Source organism: Schistocerca cancellata, chromosome 12 (assembly GCF_023864275.1).
Source record: "Schistocerca cancellata isolate TAMUIC-IGC-003103 chromosome 12, iqSchCanc2.1, whole genome shotgun sequence".
NCBI lineage: Eukaryota > Metazoa > Arthropoda > Insecta > Orthoptera > Acrididae > Schistocerca > Schistocerca cancellata.
Window position 1 is genome coordinate 167,805,519 of NC_064637.1, and position 20,845 is coordinate 167,826,363.

A 20,845-nucleotide genomic window follows, 5' to 3' on the forward strand; every position below is an offset into this window, starting at 1 on the left:
AGGGTACGTAATATCTTTTTTTCAGTTTTTATGGAGAATATATAATGATAACTGGGCACCTAACACACAAAAACTTCAAAGAGAATTGAAGGGTATTCAATCATCAACTTGAGACAACCTGATGCCACAACACTTACAGCAGGTGTGAAGAATAGATTAAAACTGTGCTGGGAAAAATACAAGAAGAAAGTGAAAAGAAAGGTCTGACACCACACTTAAAGGACACAAAAATTCTAGCTATATCAAAATGCTGAGGAAGTTGGTGTTCAGAAAAACTGCTGCAACAAAAAAGAAGCTTACTGTTAAAAGAAAAAAAAACCTTTCTGTACTAACCAAAATAGAAATTGTAGAAATTAATGCTGAATATGTAATGAAACCCCCCTGGAACCATGGATCTTGCTGTTGGTGGGGAGGCTTGTGTGCCTCAGCGATACAGATGGCCGTACCGTAGGTGCAACCACAACGGAGGGGTATCTGTTGAGAGGCCAGACAAACGTGTGGTTCCTGAAGAGGGGCAGCAGCCTTTTCAGTAGTTGCAGGGGCAACAGTCTGGATGATTGACTGAGCTGGCCTTGTAACACTAACCAAAACAGCCCTTGCTGTGCTGGTGCTGCGAACGGCTGAAAGCGAGGGGAAACTACAGCCGTAATTTTTCCCGAGGGCATGCAGCTTTACTGTACGGTTAAATGATGATGCGTCCTCTTGGGTAAAATATTCCGGAGGTAAAATAGTCCCATTCGGATCTCCGGGCAGGATCTACTCAAGAGGACGTCGTTATCAGGAGAAAGAAAACTGGCGTTCTACGGATCGAAGCGTGGAATGTCAGATCCATTAATCGGGCAGGTAGGTTAGAAAATTTAAAAAGGGAAATGGATAGGTTAAAGTTAGATATAGTGGGAATTAGTGAAGTTCGGTGGCAGGAGGAACAAGACTTTTGGTCAGGTTATAAATACAAAATCAAAAAGGGGTAATGCAGGAGTAGCTTTAATAATTAATAGGAAAATGGGAGTGCGGGTAAGCTACTATAAACAGCATAGTGAACGCATTATTGTGGCCAAGACAGACACGAAGCCAACGCCTAACACAGTAGTAAAAGTTTTTATGTCAACTAGCTCTGCAGACGATGAAGAAATTGATGAAATGTATGATGAGGTAAAAGAAATTATTCAGGTAGTGAAGGAGGACACAAACTTTATAGTCATGGGTGACTGGAATTCGACGGCAGGAAAAGAAAAGTGAAGGAAACGTAGAAGGCGAATATGAATTGGGGCTAAGAAATGAAAGAGGAAGCTGCATGGTAGAATTTTGCACAGAGCATAACTTAATCATAGCTAACACTTGGTTCAAGAGTCATGAAAGAAGGTTGTATACATGGAAGAACCCTGGAGATACTGACAGGTTTCAGATAGATTATATAATGGTAAGACAGAGATTTAGAAACCAGGTTTTAAATTGTAAGACATTTCCAGGGGCAGATGTGGACTCTGATCACAATCTATTGATTATGAACTGTAGATTAAAACTGAAGAAACTGCAAAAAGGTGGGAATTTAAGGAGATGGGACCTGGATAAACTGAAAGAACCAGAGGTTGTACAGGGTTTCAGGGAGAGCATAAGGGAACAACTGACAGGGATGGAGGAAAGAAATACAGTAGAAGAAGAATGGGCAGCTTTGAGGGATGAAGTAGTGAAGGCAGCAGAGGATCAAGTAGGTAAAAAGACGAGGGCTAGTAGAAATCCTTGGGTAACAGAAGAGATACTGAATTTAATTGATGAAAAGAGAAAATATAAAAATGCAGTAAATGAAGCAGGCAAAAAGGAATACAAACGTCTCCAAAATGAGGAAATGCAAAATGGCTAAGCAGGGATGGCTAGAGGACAAGTACAAGGATGTAAAGGCACGTGTCACTAGGGGTAAGATAGATGCTGCCTACAGAAAAATTAAACAGACCTTTGGAGAAAAGAGATCAACTTGTATGAATATCAAGAGCTCAGATGGGAACCCAGTTCTAAGTAAAGAAAGAAAATCAGAAAGGTGGTAGGAGTATATAGAGGGTCTATACAGGGGCAATGTTCTTGAGGACAATATTATGGAAATGGAAGAGGATGTAGATGAAGATGAAATGGGGGATACGATACTGCGTGAAGAGTTTGACAGAGCACTGAAAGACACAGGTTGAAACAAGGCCCCGGGAGTAGACAACATTCCATTAGAACTACTGACAGCCTTGGGAGAGCCAGTCCTGACAAAACTCTACCATCTGGTGAGCAAAATGTATGAGACAGGCGAAATTCCCTCAGACTTCAAGAAGAATATAGTAATTCCAATCCCAAAGAAAGCAGGTGTTGACAGATGTGAAAATTACTGAACTATCAGTTTAATAAGTCACAGCTGCAAAATACTAACGCAAATTCTTTACAGACGAATGGAAAAACTGGTAGAAGCCGATCTCGGGGAAGATCAGTTTGGATTCCGTAGGAATGTTGGAACACGTGTGGCAATACTGACCCTACGATTTATCTTAGAAGAAAGATTAAGGAAAGCCAAACCTACATTTCTAGCATTTGTAGACTTAGAGAAAGCTTTTGACAATGTTGACTGGAATACTCTCTTTCAAATTCTAAAGGTGGCAGGGGTAAAATACAGGGAGCGAAAGGCTATTTACAATTTGTACAGAAACCAGATGGCAGTTGTAAGAGTCGAGGGACACGAAAGGGAAGCAGTGGTTAGGAAGGGAGTGAGACAGGGCTGTAGCCTCTCCCTGATGTTATTCAATCTGTATATTGAGCAAGCAGTAAAGGAAACAAAAGAAAAGTTCGGAGTAGGTATTAAAATCCATGGGGAAGAAATAAAAACTTTGAGGTTCGCCGATGACATTGTAATTCTGTCAGAGACAGCAAAGGACTTGGAAGAGTAGTTGAATGGAATGGACAGTGTCTCGAAAGGAGGGTATAAGATGAACATCTACAAAAGCAAAATGAGGATAATGGAATGTAGTCAAATTAAGTCGGGTCATGCTGAGGGAATGAGATTAGGAAATGAGACACTTAAAGTAGTGAAGGAGTTTTGCTATTTGGAGAGCAAAATAACTGATGATGGTCTTAGTAGAGAGGATATAAAATGTAGTCTGGCAATGGCAAGGAAAGTGTTTCTGAAGAATAGAAATTTGTTAACATCGAGTATTGATTTAAGTGTCAGGAAGTCGTTTCTGAAAGTATTCGTATGGAGTGTGGCCATGTATGGAAGTGAAACATGGTCGATACATAGTTTAGACAAGAAGAGAATAGAAGCTTTCGAAATGTGGTGCTACAGACGAATGCTGAAGATTAGATGGGTAGATTACATAATTAATGAGGAGGTATTGAATAGAATTGGGGAGAAGAGGAGTTTGTGGCACAACTTGACTAGAAGAAGGGATCGGTTGGTAGGACATGTTCGGAGGCATCAAGGGATCACCAATTTAGTACTGGAGGGCAGCGTGGAGGGTAAAAATTGTAGAGGGAGACAGAGATGAATACACTAACCAGATTCAGGAGGATGTAGGCTGCAGTAAGTACTGGGAGATGAAGAAGCTTGCGCAGGATAGAGTAGCATGGAGAGCTGCATCAAACCAGTCCCAGGACTGAAGACCACAACAACAACATGTAATGAAAGCAGAAGTCTTACTGTAGAGTAAAATGCTCAGAACAATGAGTCAAGGGCGAAGAGGAAAATCGCGGAGAAGCTGGGTGGATGGCATCAGAGATCTGACGTGTCATCCTCTGAGGACACGGCATTTGGGGACGAATGGAAGGATACCGTTAGCTGTGTCACAGGGAATCAGAAATGACTTGAAGCATCAGAATAATCTGCGAGAAGTAAGCTTTTGAATTCACATTTGGAAACTGATTTTTCAGACATCAACTCCACTGTGAAGTGGAAAACTAATTACGAATACTTCATTCTTGAAGACATAAGATTACAATTTTATCACAAATTAAAAGTGGTGAGAAATATTAAGCGTGTGAATAAATGTCCGGTATTGGATATGTCTTACAAGTAGCTACAGTCTCGTTACATTTCTAGTAAATGTTAAAATTTTTTTAATTATTTTGTTGAAAATGTTGAATGATAATGTTGTCTTTTTAACATACAAAGGCTGGAAGAATTTTTTCTTACAGATGTGAATTAGATGTAAAGTGCAATTTTATGTAACATTTTCTACGGATTTACATTTACAAGCCTCACTTCTTACCAATTACTTTTCTTTCCTAACTCTTCATATGCTTTACTATATTTCAATAGTTTGATGACCACTTGTAACTTTGTTGACGAACACACTCAAACTTAACAAGTCTGTTGCAAATTTTGTTTGCACTCCTACATATATTGCCCAACGTCTTAGTTATATGACAAATGGTAGTTTATTTTTATGTAAAATTTTATCTCAATAATAGAAAGTTGTGGTTAAGATTTCTTTTTTTTCCTCTTTTATAACTTTACAGTTGATGAAACTAGGCTCTAAAATGCTCTCAGATTGTGGGGGAGTGAGGGAAGAAACAGCAGCTCAGTCTCGACTCCAGCACAAGACGGACTCATGGGTAGTGAGGATGTAATTGACACAGATGAAGGGGAGGCACTGGAGAAAGTACAAACAAACTGTGTCCAAAGATGATAGAAGGGCACAATGAGAACTAAGGATAGATTACTGCAAGTAAGATCTGAGACAGAATAAAGAGAAAGAGGCAAGGGAGAAGACAGTGACAGTAAAATAAAACACTGACAGTAACAATGTCTCCGTTTATACGGTGTCTGTATCTTTACAATACAATATACCTCACCCACATATGTAGGCAGACACTGTCATTCACGATTACGGCAGTGGTTAACATCACAAAATAGATTCGCATTCTGCAACTGTACACTAACGTCAGCTGTTTCTCTCGACAGGCAAAAATGACAATATAGCATTTGTCTCGCTATGCAGGGATCGCGAATTGTGTGAACCTCAGGGTCGTGACTACGTAACGTACGGAAATTTCGACAGATCCTGGACGTCTGCTCAGGTAACCGAAGTGGTCGACGTGACTGCTCACAATAAGCAGGAAATGCAGGTTCGAGTCTCAGTCGGGCAAAAATTTCCGTGTGTCGCAAATAGTGGATGTCGACGTACCGCCGCAATATGCGAATGTATTTTGTCACGAAAAAATAAAATTGATAAAGAAAATAAATGATACACAATAAATCTTTAAATAGCGAGATGTGAGAGTTCAGAACTAGTGACGGTTATGGAGATCAAATGCCCCACGAGGCACAGCAGCAGCAGTAGCGGGTACTCCACTCCTAGTAGAGCGGTGACTGGCGGCTGTCCACAGGCGCACTACCCTGCCGTGTCCAGTCGTGCACTTTAGTGGTAGTCACACCGACATAAAACAGTACGATGTCATTACGAGTTAGTCATTGACAACATGCACAGTTTTGCTAGTTGTTCTGCCTTTGATATTACAGGATTTACCACTGGTGGAACAGAGTGGGTGGCTGTTGTTGTTGTCGATGACGACGATATTATTTTAGGTGAAAGGCCCTCGACATCGAGCTCGTTAGCACCCTGACGAAAAGTCAGCGTGCCAATTTCACGGGTGGGGAAGAAGGTCGTCCCCACATGTCGAGCAGTTTATAATAATGCACTGAAGTCTGCCTCCCTTTCCCACCAATTTTGCGTCGAAGTCCGACAGTCGACATAATTTCACCACTCTCGTATCGTGAGAACCAGTATTGGCGAGGACGGCGGACAGATCTCCGTCGGGACTGAGGGCTGCCCCGACATCGGTATATAGGATACACTTTGCCAAAATGTGCCGAACTGAAAGTGGCACGCCACGGACCTCACAGAGTGGTGGATCCTCTCACGGGAGGAGGAAGCCACGTGTTAAAGGGGCACAGCCCGGTAAGCAGAACCTCCTTCCGGCAGTGAGGCTTACGCGAAGTGCGCCAAGCACGTGTGACCAATTTGAGTGACCGCAGTTCGTTTTCTGTCACCTTCGACTGTTCGGTCCCCCACCGGTGCGTGATACGCGTCAGAAAATGAGACGACCTCCTCGCCACCGTGTCGGAGCCACAGTAAGGAGTCGTGCGCGAGCCGAATCGACTGGTCTACATTCGGTGAAGCACTCGCAGTGCACCGTGCGAGGCGGAATATACGAGAAACTGCGTATACGGAGGTATCTGCGAATCGTCTCCGGTGCCGTGATAATGCCGTGTAACTCCGCATCGTAATTTGTAAATTGTTCCGGTAAGGTGCACTTTGAAAACCCTGTCGAGGAAAACAGCAGAACAACTGAGGACATTCTCTTGCTGGGATTCATCTGTACAAACAATGATACAACTACGGTACATACTAAAAATGAAAGAAAACAAAGTTGTAAAAATGTACTCCGGATTACACGTTCTCTCTACCGCATCGAGCTTAAAATCGCTTCGGGTCCCCGAAGACACCCGGGCGGCAACGCATCCCGACCCCGACTGCGTATCCGGAGGTCCGACAGACCCAGATCCTCGAGACAGACAGTAGCACGCACCCGGAATGGCTGAGTCGCGGGGCCGATTCCTGACCAGCTGTTTAAAGGTTTAATGTCGGGTAGGACCTCAGCACTATACGCCGACCACTGAGGCGACACTGAGAATTTTAGTGCCTGTCGAGCTAAGAGGATATGTCGCCAAAACCAGAGTGGTGGATCACCGACATCTGCAGACGCACTCTCGACTGGGCCGGTCCGAAAGGCTCCAGTCGATACCCGAGTGCCCTCACGGTGGACGGCATCTGACATCTCGAGGTAGGAAATACGGACCGATGCTAGGCCACACTGCCACAATTTAAATGTGATCGAGTACCCTATAAGACTGCAGCACGTGAGACCCGTCAGCTCCCCACACTTTTCCGCAAAGGCATTTCAAAATATTCGACGACTGGAAGCCCTCTGTTTGTAGGTCTTTCAGGAGTGGGATCCCAGTTAATTTTGAATCAAATAAAAAACCCAAAACATGTACAATTTCCAGGAAATGTAAAATATCATCCACCTTTTTGAACACTGGTCGGTTAAAACTGATAGGTGTAGTCTTCTCCGGTGATAACCAAAAACCAGGTCTCGGCCCAGGTTTCCGTCCTACTGACGGTCAGGTGTAGCTGTCTCATTGCAGGAATAGAAGAAGACTGCAAAGTCATCCACAAACGAAGAGTACTCGACGGGGCTCCTGACTGCCATTGACAGCAATGGCAACAATGTGACACTGGATACACTGCCTTCGGGGACCCCAGTCTCTCGAACACAGGAGTCGGACGAGGCATCGCCGTCTCGATATCGAAAGTGCGGGTCCTCGAGAAAGCACCGGATAAGAAACGGCAGACGTCCACCTTTGTGAAGTCGGTGAAGGACGTCGTACCTCCGAGTACTGTCGTACGCTTTTTTGACATCAAAAAACACGCAAACCGAATCGTTTTGGCGTAAGGGGTGCTCCCGTATTGTCATTTCCAGTAGAATTAAGTTGTTGAGGGTGGAACGGTAGCGCCCGAAACTGCACTGGGAGCGGCTCGGGTGACCTCGGTATCCGAACGGCCGGACGAGGTGGAAGTCGACTACGCATTCGGGAGTCTTACCCGTACAACTGGTAAGGGCTACACTCTGGTAACTGTTAGGGGTGCTACGGTCCTCGCTCGGTTACCGTAAGGGAATTAATGTCGCCGCCTCCTTCCGATTCGTGACGTACCGACCGTCGAGCCAGGTGTGGACGAAACGAGAGAGGAGCTGTCCTTTCGCTTCAGAGCACAGATGACGGAGCACGGCACAACGAATCTCGTCAGGTCTCGCAGCATTCAGTTCCCGCACGGAGAACGGAAGGTTGTAGACTTCCTCCTTATGCGAGAAGAAACGGTGCTTCCACACGGCTGTATTTCTAGGGCACTCCCGAAATGTGTTCAGCTAAAACTGAGCCACGTCTTTAGGCACATCCACCGAGACTCCATTTCTCGACAATGCCAAAAGGGAACGTGTACTGCCCCTGCCCGAAATCTGCCTTACGGATTCCCGAACTTGTGCGGTGGAAGTGGACCGGTTAATGGAAGACACAAATTTCTTCTGTTCTTTTACCACTCGCCTTGCAGCTGCTCTCAGATCTGAAAGCACAACGGTTTACTGTAGTTTGACAGTGTTTGAAATTCCACCGAGCCATTTGTCCAGTTGCGATCGTCAGGCGACAGTCTGCATTCCACCGACGTACAGGCCGTCGTCTGAGGTGGTCGCTTCACTGGGGGACGGACTCTGCAGCAGCCCATCGGATCTCACAAGCGATACCGGCCACCACCCTGTACACAATCCCCTCGTTCAAAATACAGTCGACTGTACTGCAACCAATTTTCCCTTCGAATCGTCCATCTTCGTGGTCTCCTGTAGGTCACTGTCCGAGTCAGCAGACGGACCGACACTTGGAACTGGTCACTAGAATGTAAAGCTTTTGCCACTTCCCACTGACGTCTGTAATATCTGGGGAGCAAGAACAAAGGTAATGGCTGAAAAAGACCTTGTAGCTACGAAAAAGTGTGTCGTCTGACCCGAGTTCGAAAGACAAATATTTTCAGAACGGACGAGTCGCTCGATAATTCGACTCCGGAGCAGGTCGAGTGCACCGAATTCCTCCACGACGAGGAATGGCCGTGGGAGCGACCACGGGAGTTCCGTCACTGTGTCTGCATCCAAAGGATCAGTAGGTGGGAGATATAAAGAACACACTGTGATGTTAAATAGTGCTAGAACTTTTACGGCAACTGCTTGTACGGCCTCGGTAAGAGGAACGGGAGAGGAGCGGCATCTGTCATCGATGGAAATGGCCACTCCACCTTCAGCCCTGTGTCCAGTAATATTGTCCTTCCTGTAGGGGTGGTAACCCCTTAATACAGGTGTGTCAGCAGGTGCAGATGCAGAACGGTTTCTCCTGGAGCAGGAGCTGTAATTTTTCCAAATGTGTTCGGTACCCATTTAAATTCCACAGCAATACAGAAGTCTTTCTGGGAGTTGTCGATTAGCGACGGTCGGCCTCGTCTTTCTCCCTCGGAGGTGGCGACGTACTCGGGAAGTCGGGGGCAATATTAGCCGGCACCTTGCTCTCCGGTTGCTGCAACTGGAAATCCATATTCTCGAGAGTGAAGTCCCCACATGAGAGGGAGAAAGCTCACCGATCCGAAGGTTTAAGTGCCACTTTCTTCGACTCTGAACCACTTTTTGAAAGACTTTTTCCTTACTTTTGGGAGGAGTCGGTTGCTCGGGTGGAGGGGACGGTTCAGTAGGCTTCCGACGGTGGGCAGTGATACGTGGCTCAGGTTGTAAACCTGTCACCGACGACTTTCGAACGATTTCCGGTTCGAGTGTAGTGTTTTCCCCCACGGGTACACCAACAAGTGTACGAGCTCGTACTAGAATCTGTGGGCCAAGGCATCACACTTGGTGAATGGCTGTTGCAAAAGAAGTAGCAAACCCTGGTCGGTCGGTTTGGAGAGAAAGGGACTAAACTACAGGGTCATCAGTCCCTTTTCTCTTTCGAGCGGGTCTCGTATTAAAACCATTCCCTAAAATTATCTAAAAAATCTTTGCCGGAACAGGCTACGAAGGCCGACAGTACCGACCGGCCGCCGTGTCGTCCTCAGCCAAGCGTTCCTGGACGTGGGTACGGAAGGCACGCGGTCAGCGCACCGCTCTCCCAGTCATACGTCAGTTTACGGGAGAGCCACTACTTCTCGATCGAGTAGCTCCTCAGTTTGCCTCACGAGGCCCGAGTCCACCCCACCGGACGACACTGCTCGACAGACCGGACTGTCGCCCGTCGAAGTGCTAGCCCGGACTGACAGCACTTAACTTCGGTGATTCGACTGTGACCGGCATCACCACTGACGCAAGACCGTCGGCTCCCGAAAGGATCTGGGAAAATAAAAATGGCATAAAAATATCCGAGAACGACACCGAATGAGAAAACAAAAGAAGTGACCCAAAAGGGGAGGCCACGAGGTTTTCAGGTTTTTTCGCAGGTAACGGGATCGTCAGGAACATCTGCAAACGTCGAGATGCCCGAGAGCTGACGCTAGCCCTCTGCCGTACACTCTTCACGCTCGAGCACTACAAATGGAACATCGATCCGGTCAAATTAGCGTACAGCTTCAGGTCGAGTGCCTGGCAACTGGGTGACGAAGAAAACATTCACACAATTTATCATCCGTTTCTGTGTTTGACGTCCACACAGGCACCTCATATGTAAGAAATGGACCCACCTGCTTAGAAAGGCAGAAGCATTTCAACTCCTTGACAAACCTATTTCATTGTAACAAGTAAGTTATACATTCTGTAGATCAAATGAATGAGTCTCTTATCAGAATTGTGTGGAGCGAGTCAGTTTCCACGATATCTATACAGAATTAGTGTTAACATTAATGAACAGACATCCTTTTAGTGCTGCTTGTACAACTGCACTTAAAATTCTTTCCCGGCTGCCAGTTTTTAAGTAGAAAATTGTCAATGGAATAGAAGGCATTGTCCAGGAGAAATTATTTTTCAATTAGGTTTCGAATTTGTTTTACTACATGTCAGAAATTTTATGTTATTGACCAAATGATTAACAATTGTTGTTGCTGCATACTGAACTGCTCTGGGAACCACTGACGGCTGTGACGCTGCATAAGAAAGGTCATTTTCCCCTCTAGTGTATTTTTTTTAAAAAAAAAAAAGCTTAGATGGAGTACCAATGTGTGTACTGAAACAATGCATAGAGATTATACAAGGCCCCTTAACAAATATAGTAATTAAATCCTTCACATCAGGGACGTTTCCAGAGCAGTTAAAAAAGTGAGAGTTGTACCTTTGCTTAAAAAAGGTAATGCAAAAGACATAGAAAATTACCGGTCCATTTCCCTGCTGTCACCATTCTCAAAAATAATAGAAGCAATTACGAAAGACAGATTAATGACTTCTCTGAATAAATACAATCTTTTAAGTGAATCACAGCTTGGTTTCTTGAAGTGATAAAAATACAGAGTCAGCCATAGTAGAATTCACAAAAATTGTGCTCGATGCTCTCGATAAAGGTGTGTGTGTCACAGGCATATTTTTGGATCATTCTAAGGCCTATGATATAGTCGACCACAAGATTCTATTAAAAGTATTTGGAATAAGAGTGGTAGCTAATGACTGGTTTCGATCATACCTAGCAGATAGGGTACAAAGAGTAGAGATAACACATACTTCAAATAGATCTAAACATTCAGTAAAACACTGATCAGGACCAAAATACATTAATGTAGGGGTTTTGCACGGTAGCATATTAGGACTAATACTATTCCTGAAATACATCAACAACTTTCCCAGTAGTGTCACTCGTGGTGAAAAAATTCTCTTTGCTGATGGCAGCAATATTATAGTCATTGAGAAAATGAGAGAACTCATTGCAGAGAAAGCAAATGAAACTCTCGAGGAAGTTTACTATTGGTCAATAAGCAATATAGTGACATTGAACATAAAGAAAACTAATGCCATGAATTTTAGTCTGAAGAGGGAAATGACATTGATAAATTAAATGTAGATGGCACCTTTATAGACTGTGTAACATATGCAAAATTTCTAGGAATGAATATTGATTCTCAGTTGAAGTGTTGTGAACACACAAAGGTACTTGCAAACAGAATATCATCAGCATGTTATGCACTTAGAGTCGTATCATCAGTGTGTAACATACAGTGTCTTTTAGTTACATACTATACATATGTACACTCAATTCTCAGCTACGGCATTCTGTTTTGGGGAACAAATGCACAAAACACGAACACAATTTCCAAACTCCAGAAAAGAGCCATAAGAATAATAACCAAAAATAGTAGACGAGCTCATTGTAAAGATCTGTTCAAAACACTGGGGATTTTAACTGCTCCGTGTGAATACATTTACCAGTCAGTTGCACACATCAAAAATAACATTGTTAATCACTGCGCAAACAGTTCTGTCCGTGACCGTGGAACAAGAGTTTGACTCAACTTACATTTACCAAGAAAATATAAACATAAAACTCAAAACACCATTTTTTGCCAAGAAATAAACATGTGCAATAAATTACCAAAAGAGATTAAAGAAATTGCAAAAATACCCTTATTTAAAAAGGCAGCTAAAAAGTACCTGTTATGCAATACATTTTCTATATTGAAGGATTACTTAGATAAAACAGAGTTGGGGTTTGGTAAAAAAAATGTTATACAAATAAATAATAATAATAATAATGATTATAAAACATCCAACATAACACGTTCACACTATGTTTTTATCCTTCTTTTTTTCCTTTTCTAGAAATACTTACCCCCAAGCTGTGATAGCACAATACTAATACCTCTTCCTCTTTCTGAGTTCAACATCTCACTCATTATAGAGGGATGGCGACTCAGTTTTTCAGGATAGCAGCAAATGGGAGGTTGCTGTACAGAAAATGGCCCACAGATCACCAGTGTGCGGCGTGTGTGTGTGTGTGTGTGTGTGAAGTGTTATGAAACAATGTGTATGTAGTGTTTGCAGTGTGTGACAGTGACAGATATAAGTGAACAGTGTGGCATTACATTATTTAAGAAGTTATTTGTAAAAAAAGTATTGTATACCAGGAGGAAATCTAATGATTGTCTCTAACTAGAAGTCTGTAAATGTATGCTTATATGATTACGATTTAGCATATTTTAAATTGGTGTAAACTTGTAAATAGTTTGACACATTCTACAACCTAGTGAAAAGAGCTGCTGCTAGATTATTCGTGACAAAGAAGTGAATAATATACTGTGACAGCACAGTTAAAATGCCTATTCCCTTAAAGACGTACCTACACAGTGTCCGTGGGTGTGAATGCCCCACATTATTCTTACTGCTCGCTTCTGTGCAATCGGCGCATTCTTTCCGAGTGACGAGTTACCCCAAAAAACTATTCTGTAAGATATTATTCGATAGAAAAATGCAAAATATGTCAGCAAGCTGATTCATTTACTTCCGAGTTCAGAATTACACGAAGAATGTTTCCAGAATGCTACGGGGTCAGACAGAGCCAGTGAAGAGACTGGATGCAAAAAATATTATAAAAGACAACCTGTACTTTAATGGAATTCAGTATCTTTCAGAATCTAGAACACACTCGAGCAAAGCAGAGGGGGTGTCAAGAGAAAATTTGAAAGCTCACAATCTTTGTTTATTCATTTATTTTTCCACCAAGTATTTAATAAGACACAAAATCTGGTAAACATTTAGAAAGTGAGATCCCACCGGCAGAGCCGCCGCCGTTCCGTCGGTACGGACGGGTCCGAACGCTACCTCTCAATCTCGACAATTTTGACCCGTCCGCAATGTGCGGCTATCGGAACTCGTAAAAAACAAAATACAGGTCTGTAAATAGATATATTATTTATCAAAACACACCGACAAGGTTACAGACACCAAACATTGAACAATGACACACAATCTGTGCTTATCAAAGGCTACAGCAACATTAAATGCCTTTTGTAATTTTTGTTTCATTTACATCCACAGTACGAAATAATAGACACACGTGAAGAAGCGGACAGAAAGCTTACTACAAGAATATAAAGTTCTGTCAGTGACAGCACAGACACTTCACACAGATAGTTCACATAAAGATACGTCAAAAATTACCCTGATTTTACCATTTAGTTCTTACAATACTTGTACACATAAATATGTATGTCAGTAGCACACAATATAAAAACAGTTTAGTTTCATAACATTTTGATAGTTCCTTTTAGAAAAATATATGACAGCTTTAATCTAACTTTATACACACTACTATCAAAATCACATCTTACGTCAAAAATGATATCGGTCCTCTTAAAACTTTCACACTCTATATTCTACAGGTCAAGTGAGAAGCATTCGGAGACGCGCCACAGCACGTCAGCCGAACAGAAGAGATTCCGATACTTGTCCGATACTGAATTATGTACGTGACGGTGAACGTGAGATCGACAAAAGAGCAGTTGGAGTCCACAATTAAACAGTACAGTTAATACAATGACATAAGCTAAAATTCTGAGAACGATTACAGGGAGAATTCAAACTACAACAACCTGCAGAGTTTTGCATATAAACTGTATGGCGCTGCTACAAATGGTACAGCAACACAATTATTTTTAGAAGTTGCTTAAAAATTGAGTGAATGTGGCTGCTACAGTTTTGTTTATGTCATAATTATCAGTGAAACAGTGGAGGACAAATCAGGCAGGTTAGCAAAACTCAACATCTGCAATTGGCACCTGACTAGCTGAAGCAAAAGTCATTCTAGTGGTTCACGTGAGCACAGAGTGTCTGCCTACTGCACAAACACAGTTAACTAATACGATTGTGCACGTAAGAATCAATTCACCATTTGCTAAATAGTTACATAAATAATCTAGGTTTGGGAATTTTGCACAATTTTACGTAATGCTGCAGCAAATTTTTGGATCTTTTTGTCTAAGTTTACTGAGAACAAACAATTTCATTATTCAAAAATTAGTTATAACTATACAGATATTTAAATTTGTGCACCACACTTAAAAAATATTTAAAACGAACGAGATTTATAGGAACTGTAACGGCCATTCGACCCGTACAGTGTCCGAGCATCGATGTCGTATTAAAATTCCCAATTCAGAAAAATCGACTGTTGCCGAACACAGTGTTAGAAATATGTTTGATTTGATATAAAATATCTTCTACACTTATGAGACTGGTGTCCGACATCGGGAATAACTCGGACGTCGTCTGTCATTTTACTTTTGCACGGAAGCGAGCTTTCAGTGTCTGGAGACTACAGAGAAATTTGCCGGGTCGGCAACGATGGAATGGGAACGCAGACACTGACACGTCTCGCAGTATGTCGACAGTCGGTGACGACTGAAACTCACACCGAAAGGTGAGCTCTTATTCTAGTTCGACACAGCAAGAATACCGAGAGTATCTTATACGAGTCAGATTTGTACTAAATGTCACATAAATATGTGTAGAGTTGTTATTTTTGTTGTTTTGCAACAAATGAATACCATACAGGATTTTTATATTGCTCAGTGTTTATCACGTGGTCTTCCACTTCAGAAAACACAACCACGAAGCAGTCGCTCGGTGTTTTGCACGCTACATTATTTACTGACAGACATTGTTGGATACAGGATTTATATGAAGACGCATCAGCTCCAATGGAAAATGGAGGAGGAGGAGGGGGGGGGGGGGGGGGTCGTCATTATGTGGCGAGCTGTACGGAGGCACTGTTATGCTGAGGAAACTGAAGGAGGAAGGTACAGCTGTGCCACCAATTTCAAGCTCATTAGAGATGGGACACCGACATTTATTACCTGTGTCAAAAAACACCTCACTTCAACATTCGTGAAACTCAGACAGAGAAATGACTCACAACCTCAAGCAGCACACCCACTTTTCCCAAGTACAAAGCAGATCTATCAGTCACCACACGCCCTCGTTCTACTTTCAGAATTTCACATTAATGACTGTATTTCAGTCTGTACCGGGTCTGTCTCGTCGGAATCGACGTGCTCTTTCTCCAGAGGAACGGCACATACTGAGGTCAAATACCCTGACCTGGCATCGGACTGATTTGTATCTGTGGATGAAGCCCGGCCGACAGGCATTACGTGCACTGAGCAAAAATAATAGTGCATCGAGAATGGTTAGCTTGTAGCCGAAATCTAGATCTGCACAATCAAATTTAAGAAGGACGACTGATCGCTGCAATCTACAAGTTAATATAACAGTCGTGGAGTGCGACAGCTTTCCGAATGGAAAGTAACCTGATCATTTGTAATAGTATTCGTATTTAGTCTCAGTTTCCTAAACAGCCCTTACTGGTCATTTATTAAGCTATCACTCAATAATTTCACAATATCTATTTTCTTTCCAAAAGTGCCCTGCATTCACAAATATGTTTTTGAAAGAAATTTCCACTATCTGGCTGTAAATTACTATTAATTTATTTCACACATCACGATTTCAGCTTTATAGCAGTGCTAGAGGGCAAGCTGAAATGTCACAAAATGTCCGAGACACCTAAATGACACATTGCCATCGAAATAGCTCGTATCCGGTCTCACAATCGTGTCGTCGTATTACGGGATACGAGCGACACGACCAGTTTATAAGACCGAGTTGGACATTTTGTGACATTTAAACTTACACTCGAGAACGGCTATAAAGCCAAAATCGTGCTTATGTGAAATAAATCAATAGTAATTTACAATCAAATAGTAGAAGTTTCTTTCAAAATGTTCTACATGACTGTGGTCCCTTACAACGGAAAAACTTAAAAATATAGTTTCTAATTACATTCACAGTACTCAGTCTCACCTCTGATACTGTTTTTATTTCCTGACAGTGTTTCCACTGCCACGATCAATGCCAAACACCACACGAGCACTTAGCTCCTTACCCGTTATCACATCAAAGCAACTTCAACATTAGATGCTTGAAAGTAAATTTGAGAAATAACTAAGCTCTACAAAAGATGAAAGATATCTGGTAACTGTGCGAAAATATGACCTACGCAGGGATAAAAGATCATCGTCATAAAATAAGGGAAACCAGAGTTTACACAGAAAAATACTGGTGTTTGTTTTTTTCCGTGTGCTGTTCAAGATTGGAATAATAGAGAATTATCTCGAAGGTGGTTCGATGAACCCTCTGCCGGGCACTTAAATGTGATTAGCAGAGTGTCCGTGTGGATGTACATTGTGAAAGTACAAATTTAACTATTAAAATAACTCAAAAGATTATAAATAACTCTTTGTGCATTTCCAAAGCAGGTGCAGTGTGCTTACACAATTTTAGACATATTCAAATAACCACTGAAAATGCAGCTGAGGAACATCTTTCACACTCTTGAAAGGTCCCGTAAGTTATTTGAATATTCATTACATTCAGATTTTAGGCACATTTAAGTGATATGCTGCAAGCTTCTCTTAAATACTGAGAAATATTTGACTCACAAAAAGATATGAAAACATTCCATTTTCATACTAAATTTATGTTCTTATGTATGCAACCTTGAAAATTACGTCCTCTCCCCAGAACCAATAAAAAATTGTTCCAAGAGAAAGCTCAGCAACAATATATAAGTATCAAACTCCTTGTGTAGGCCTACATATAAATTATGCAAACTTGCAGTGTTTCACTACAACAACAGAAGAGAGTATCAGAAATATAATAATGCACATGTTAATTAATACTCAGACGCTTATCCTTTAGCACAGAGTGAATAATAATATAATTAATCAGCAATACAGAATAGGTAGCACCAATGTTCTACTAAAAAGTAAAATGTAAATTACACACCAAAATAATACTCTTAACACATACAGCACTGTTAATGTCACTGCCGATTGCAGATCCACTCTCCGCTTATACGGAACACACAAAACAACTTCTGATGTTTCATTTGAACAACGTACACACTTCCTATAGCACGATTTTGTTACGTGCATAGGGGAAAGGCAGGACATAGGTATCCTATCTTCTGTGGAAGATTCTGCCTGGACGACACTTGCTAATTTAAAATGCTGTGCCTTTACAGGAAGAAAACACGATCCATATATTTTCTACTGAACTGCATTCTGTAAATATATAATACAGCAGTTATATGAAACAAGAAGCCAGAATGCCCATAAAATGCTCAATAACCTTGTGAGTTCGCAGAGAGATTGTCACAGGCTGAGAGACATTGTGTTTCCCCATAGTGCCCGACATCTGATACGTGACTATCTCTAACCACAAGTGTAATATAATCTGAAGTCGAATATCTCGAGGAACCCATAATTCTTCACGGTTAGCACTGAAAATGACATTCTTTACTGGTCGAGTGTAAAGGCAAGCATTTTGCAATCCACTCGGTGCTCTACAGATTACTACTTCTGGCTGAACACATATTTCTCTCAAAGAAGAAATACTATTTTAGAGAAAATACTTTTTTTCAGTACATTTGGAGAACAAGAACCGTATTCAGAAATATAAAAATTGTAAAGCTGGGTGAGTTATGAAAGACCAACACTTTCTGATTTCTGGAACAAACATTCACAGTAGTGCATGCAATAAGAAAATGATAGAATTCATTATAGAAGTTGAGAGAAGTACAAAACAGCTCACAAAGTAACTCAGTAATTCTGATACAAATGGCATTTGCAAATAATTGTTCAACAAAAGTTTTTCACACCAGCCAGATAGCTAAGCTATTATTTGTAACAACATAATGAAAAAGACAGCGCTCAGTGGAATCAGCGGTGCTCCCCACGTTCTCGCACGGCTGCGAGACGGGGACTGCGGAGGCTAGAGCGGGGTGCCACGAGATGTGGTGGCGGAGAAAGATGTTACGAATACTGCAGACAGAAAGGAAAACCGACGCTTTCGTTACAGAAGAATTTAGCATCACAAGAAATGTATCTTCCTGTGCCAGTTAAAGCTACTTCGTGCTCCTCGGACACATTTTAGGAAGGAAGGGAATAATTTTGAAAGACCATATAGCAAGGTAATATTGAAGGTAGAATACCACAAAGAAGAATAACAAGCGAAGAAGATGTCTAGTCAAAGATACAGTTACACGAGAAATAAGGTCCTGACATTCTGCATTAAGTAAACTGACTGATGACGACGATGACGGTGATGACGGACACTGCCACCACCAGGTGGATTTATATCGATCGGATGTGGATGATTTGTATGTGCAAATTTTGAATTATCTGTGGCCCCACCTTTAATCGGTGACAGGCTGTTTTTCCAGTCGTATTCACGTGGCGTGTACTTCCTACGAAAATCTCTTATAAATAGGTCATCCGCCTTGAGCTGACTGCAATCTGATTAAAAAGAATTACATCAGATGCATTTTGCTTTTATTTGTAAAGCATCTTCCACTGTTATTGGTGTTTCTTTAAATATTCTGCTCCTACCCTCCTTGCTAGCAGCGGTCGGTGTCAAAAGACTTCATTTCACATTTGCACTTGGCAGTCTTTGGCATTCTACAATATTTTCTGTGCCGCATTATTTACACTTCACCGCCACAGTGGCAGTGCGGAATGAGAAGCACTTTAAGAAAGTGAAGTGTAAATAAGGCAGTGCAGAAAATACAGCACAATGCCAAAAACTGCCTAGTGCAGATGTGAAATGAAGGCTTTCGACACCGACCGCTGCTAGCGAGGAGGGAAGGAACAGAATATTTAGAGAAATACCAATAACAGTGGAAGATGCTTCGTAAATAAAAGCGAAACACGTCTGGTGTAATTCTTTTTAATTAGGTTGCAGTCAACTCCAGACAGATAACCTGTATGACGGATTTTAACAGCTGCTGCAGAAGGTGGTCATGCGGACAAACGTATTCTATAAATATACTTTATAGAGAGAGTATCTAGTATAAATACAACTGGAAAAGAAGCCTTTCGTGACAGGAAGTTGATGTTCCAGATTGCATAAAAGCTAAACATACAAATTGTCCGTGCTTCCCAATTGAAACAGGTCCACCAGATGACAGCTGTGTAATCCTCAGAAAGGCGCAATGGGAGAATAATAAATGAACACGGTATCAATAACTTGTGCTTGCAATTCGAACATAAAAATAATAAATTGTCAGATCTATTACAGTGAGAAGGACGGTGACACTTTGTGGCAGTAGGAAAACCTAAGAGTGAGACATTCATTCAGTATGTACACCCACACTGACGAGGGCAGACAGAAGTGGGAAAATGTTACAGATAATACAAAGTGCAACTGTTACAAATCCCATCACCTAAAATCAAGAAACAAAAGCTGACTCTTCACACTCTGACATGACAAGATTGGCAGAGTGGAGAGCTCCGTACCTGAGGAACAGTCCCGTTATACCTAAGTGAGACTACCGTTACAGATCGAATTGTGCAAATAAATTAGTGACAACGCCAATAAATACACCTCCGACAGACAGACGTCGGCACCGCGCGAGAGAAATCTCTGCAGAGCTCGGGTCTTTCCTCTCCCTTCTCAGTCGGCTCAGAGCTCGTCATGTACGGCGGTCCTCAAGAACGACACGAACCCGTCCGCGGTTCTGGCACCCCGGTAGTCCCCGATTACGGAACCCGAGCGGAAGAGCTTCAGCGTAGGGAATCCCGGGACGTCGAAGCGGCCGCGCACTGTCGCCGCCGCCGAGGCGTCGATCGCCGCCACCGTCGCGCCCAGCATCTCGTCGTGCGCGCGCTTTGCCGCCAGCGCGTAGTCCGCCTTCATGCTGCGACAGTGACCGCACCCTGCGGGAAGGAGAAAGTTGCGGTCAGAGAAACCTGGCGGCTAAACCTCTAGTCCACCGAGGTACGGGCGACACTCGACGCGTAAAAATGACCTACGGGCAACGGAAGCAGAGTGTGAGTCCACTGGACCGGGTCCGAGAGGCGGAACGACAGGAGATAACGGTGACTGCCATTTTATGCGAATTTGTGGCTCTGCCGCAGCAACCGACCACAAGTACGGTACGAAAAAATATTCAGATTTAATCACTACCTTAAAAATTCAATGTCAGATGCCGCTCACAAAATTGCACAATAAATTGAACTGGGAGAAGCATTCTACAGAACTATTCGTGCACATAAATAAATCTTTATTTGCAGTTCTGATATTCTAAGATGCAAATAAAACGGCTAGCACACTTCCACTTACTTTCAGTCCGTAATATCATTCTCGGGAGTACATCATTAAAAAAAGCTGAAGTTTTCAGACTAAAAGCACGTAATATGATTTATTTGTGGTGTTTGGCACTTCAATCCAGGAACTGGCTCATTTGAAGGCTGTGCTC

General features: G+C 42.4%; 1 protein-coding gene across 2 annotated transcripts in view; it reads right to left on the reverse strand.

Annotated features, from left to right (window-relative positions):
- LOC126109690 (protein disulfide-isomerase A5) overlaps positions 1-20,845 on the reverse strand; it is a 177,111-nt gene that overhangs the window by 24,016 nt on the left and 132,250 nt on the right. The window contains exon 10 of one of the 2 annotated variants that reach the window (XM_049914746.1): positions 13,222-20,303. The exons of the other annotated variant lie outside the window; for it this stretch is intronic. Within the exon in view, the coding sequence (XP_049770703.1) occupies positions 20,050-20,303 (254 nt within the window). The 3' untranslated portion in view covers positions 13,222-20,049. Of the gene's footprint in view, positions 1-13,221; positions 20,304-20,845 lie in introns of those variants that run through there. 2 annotated transcript variants of the gene reach the window in all.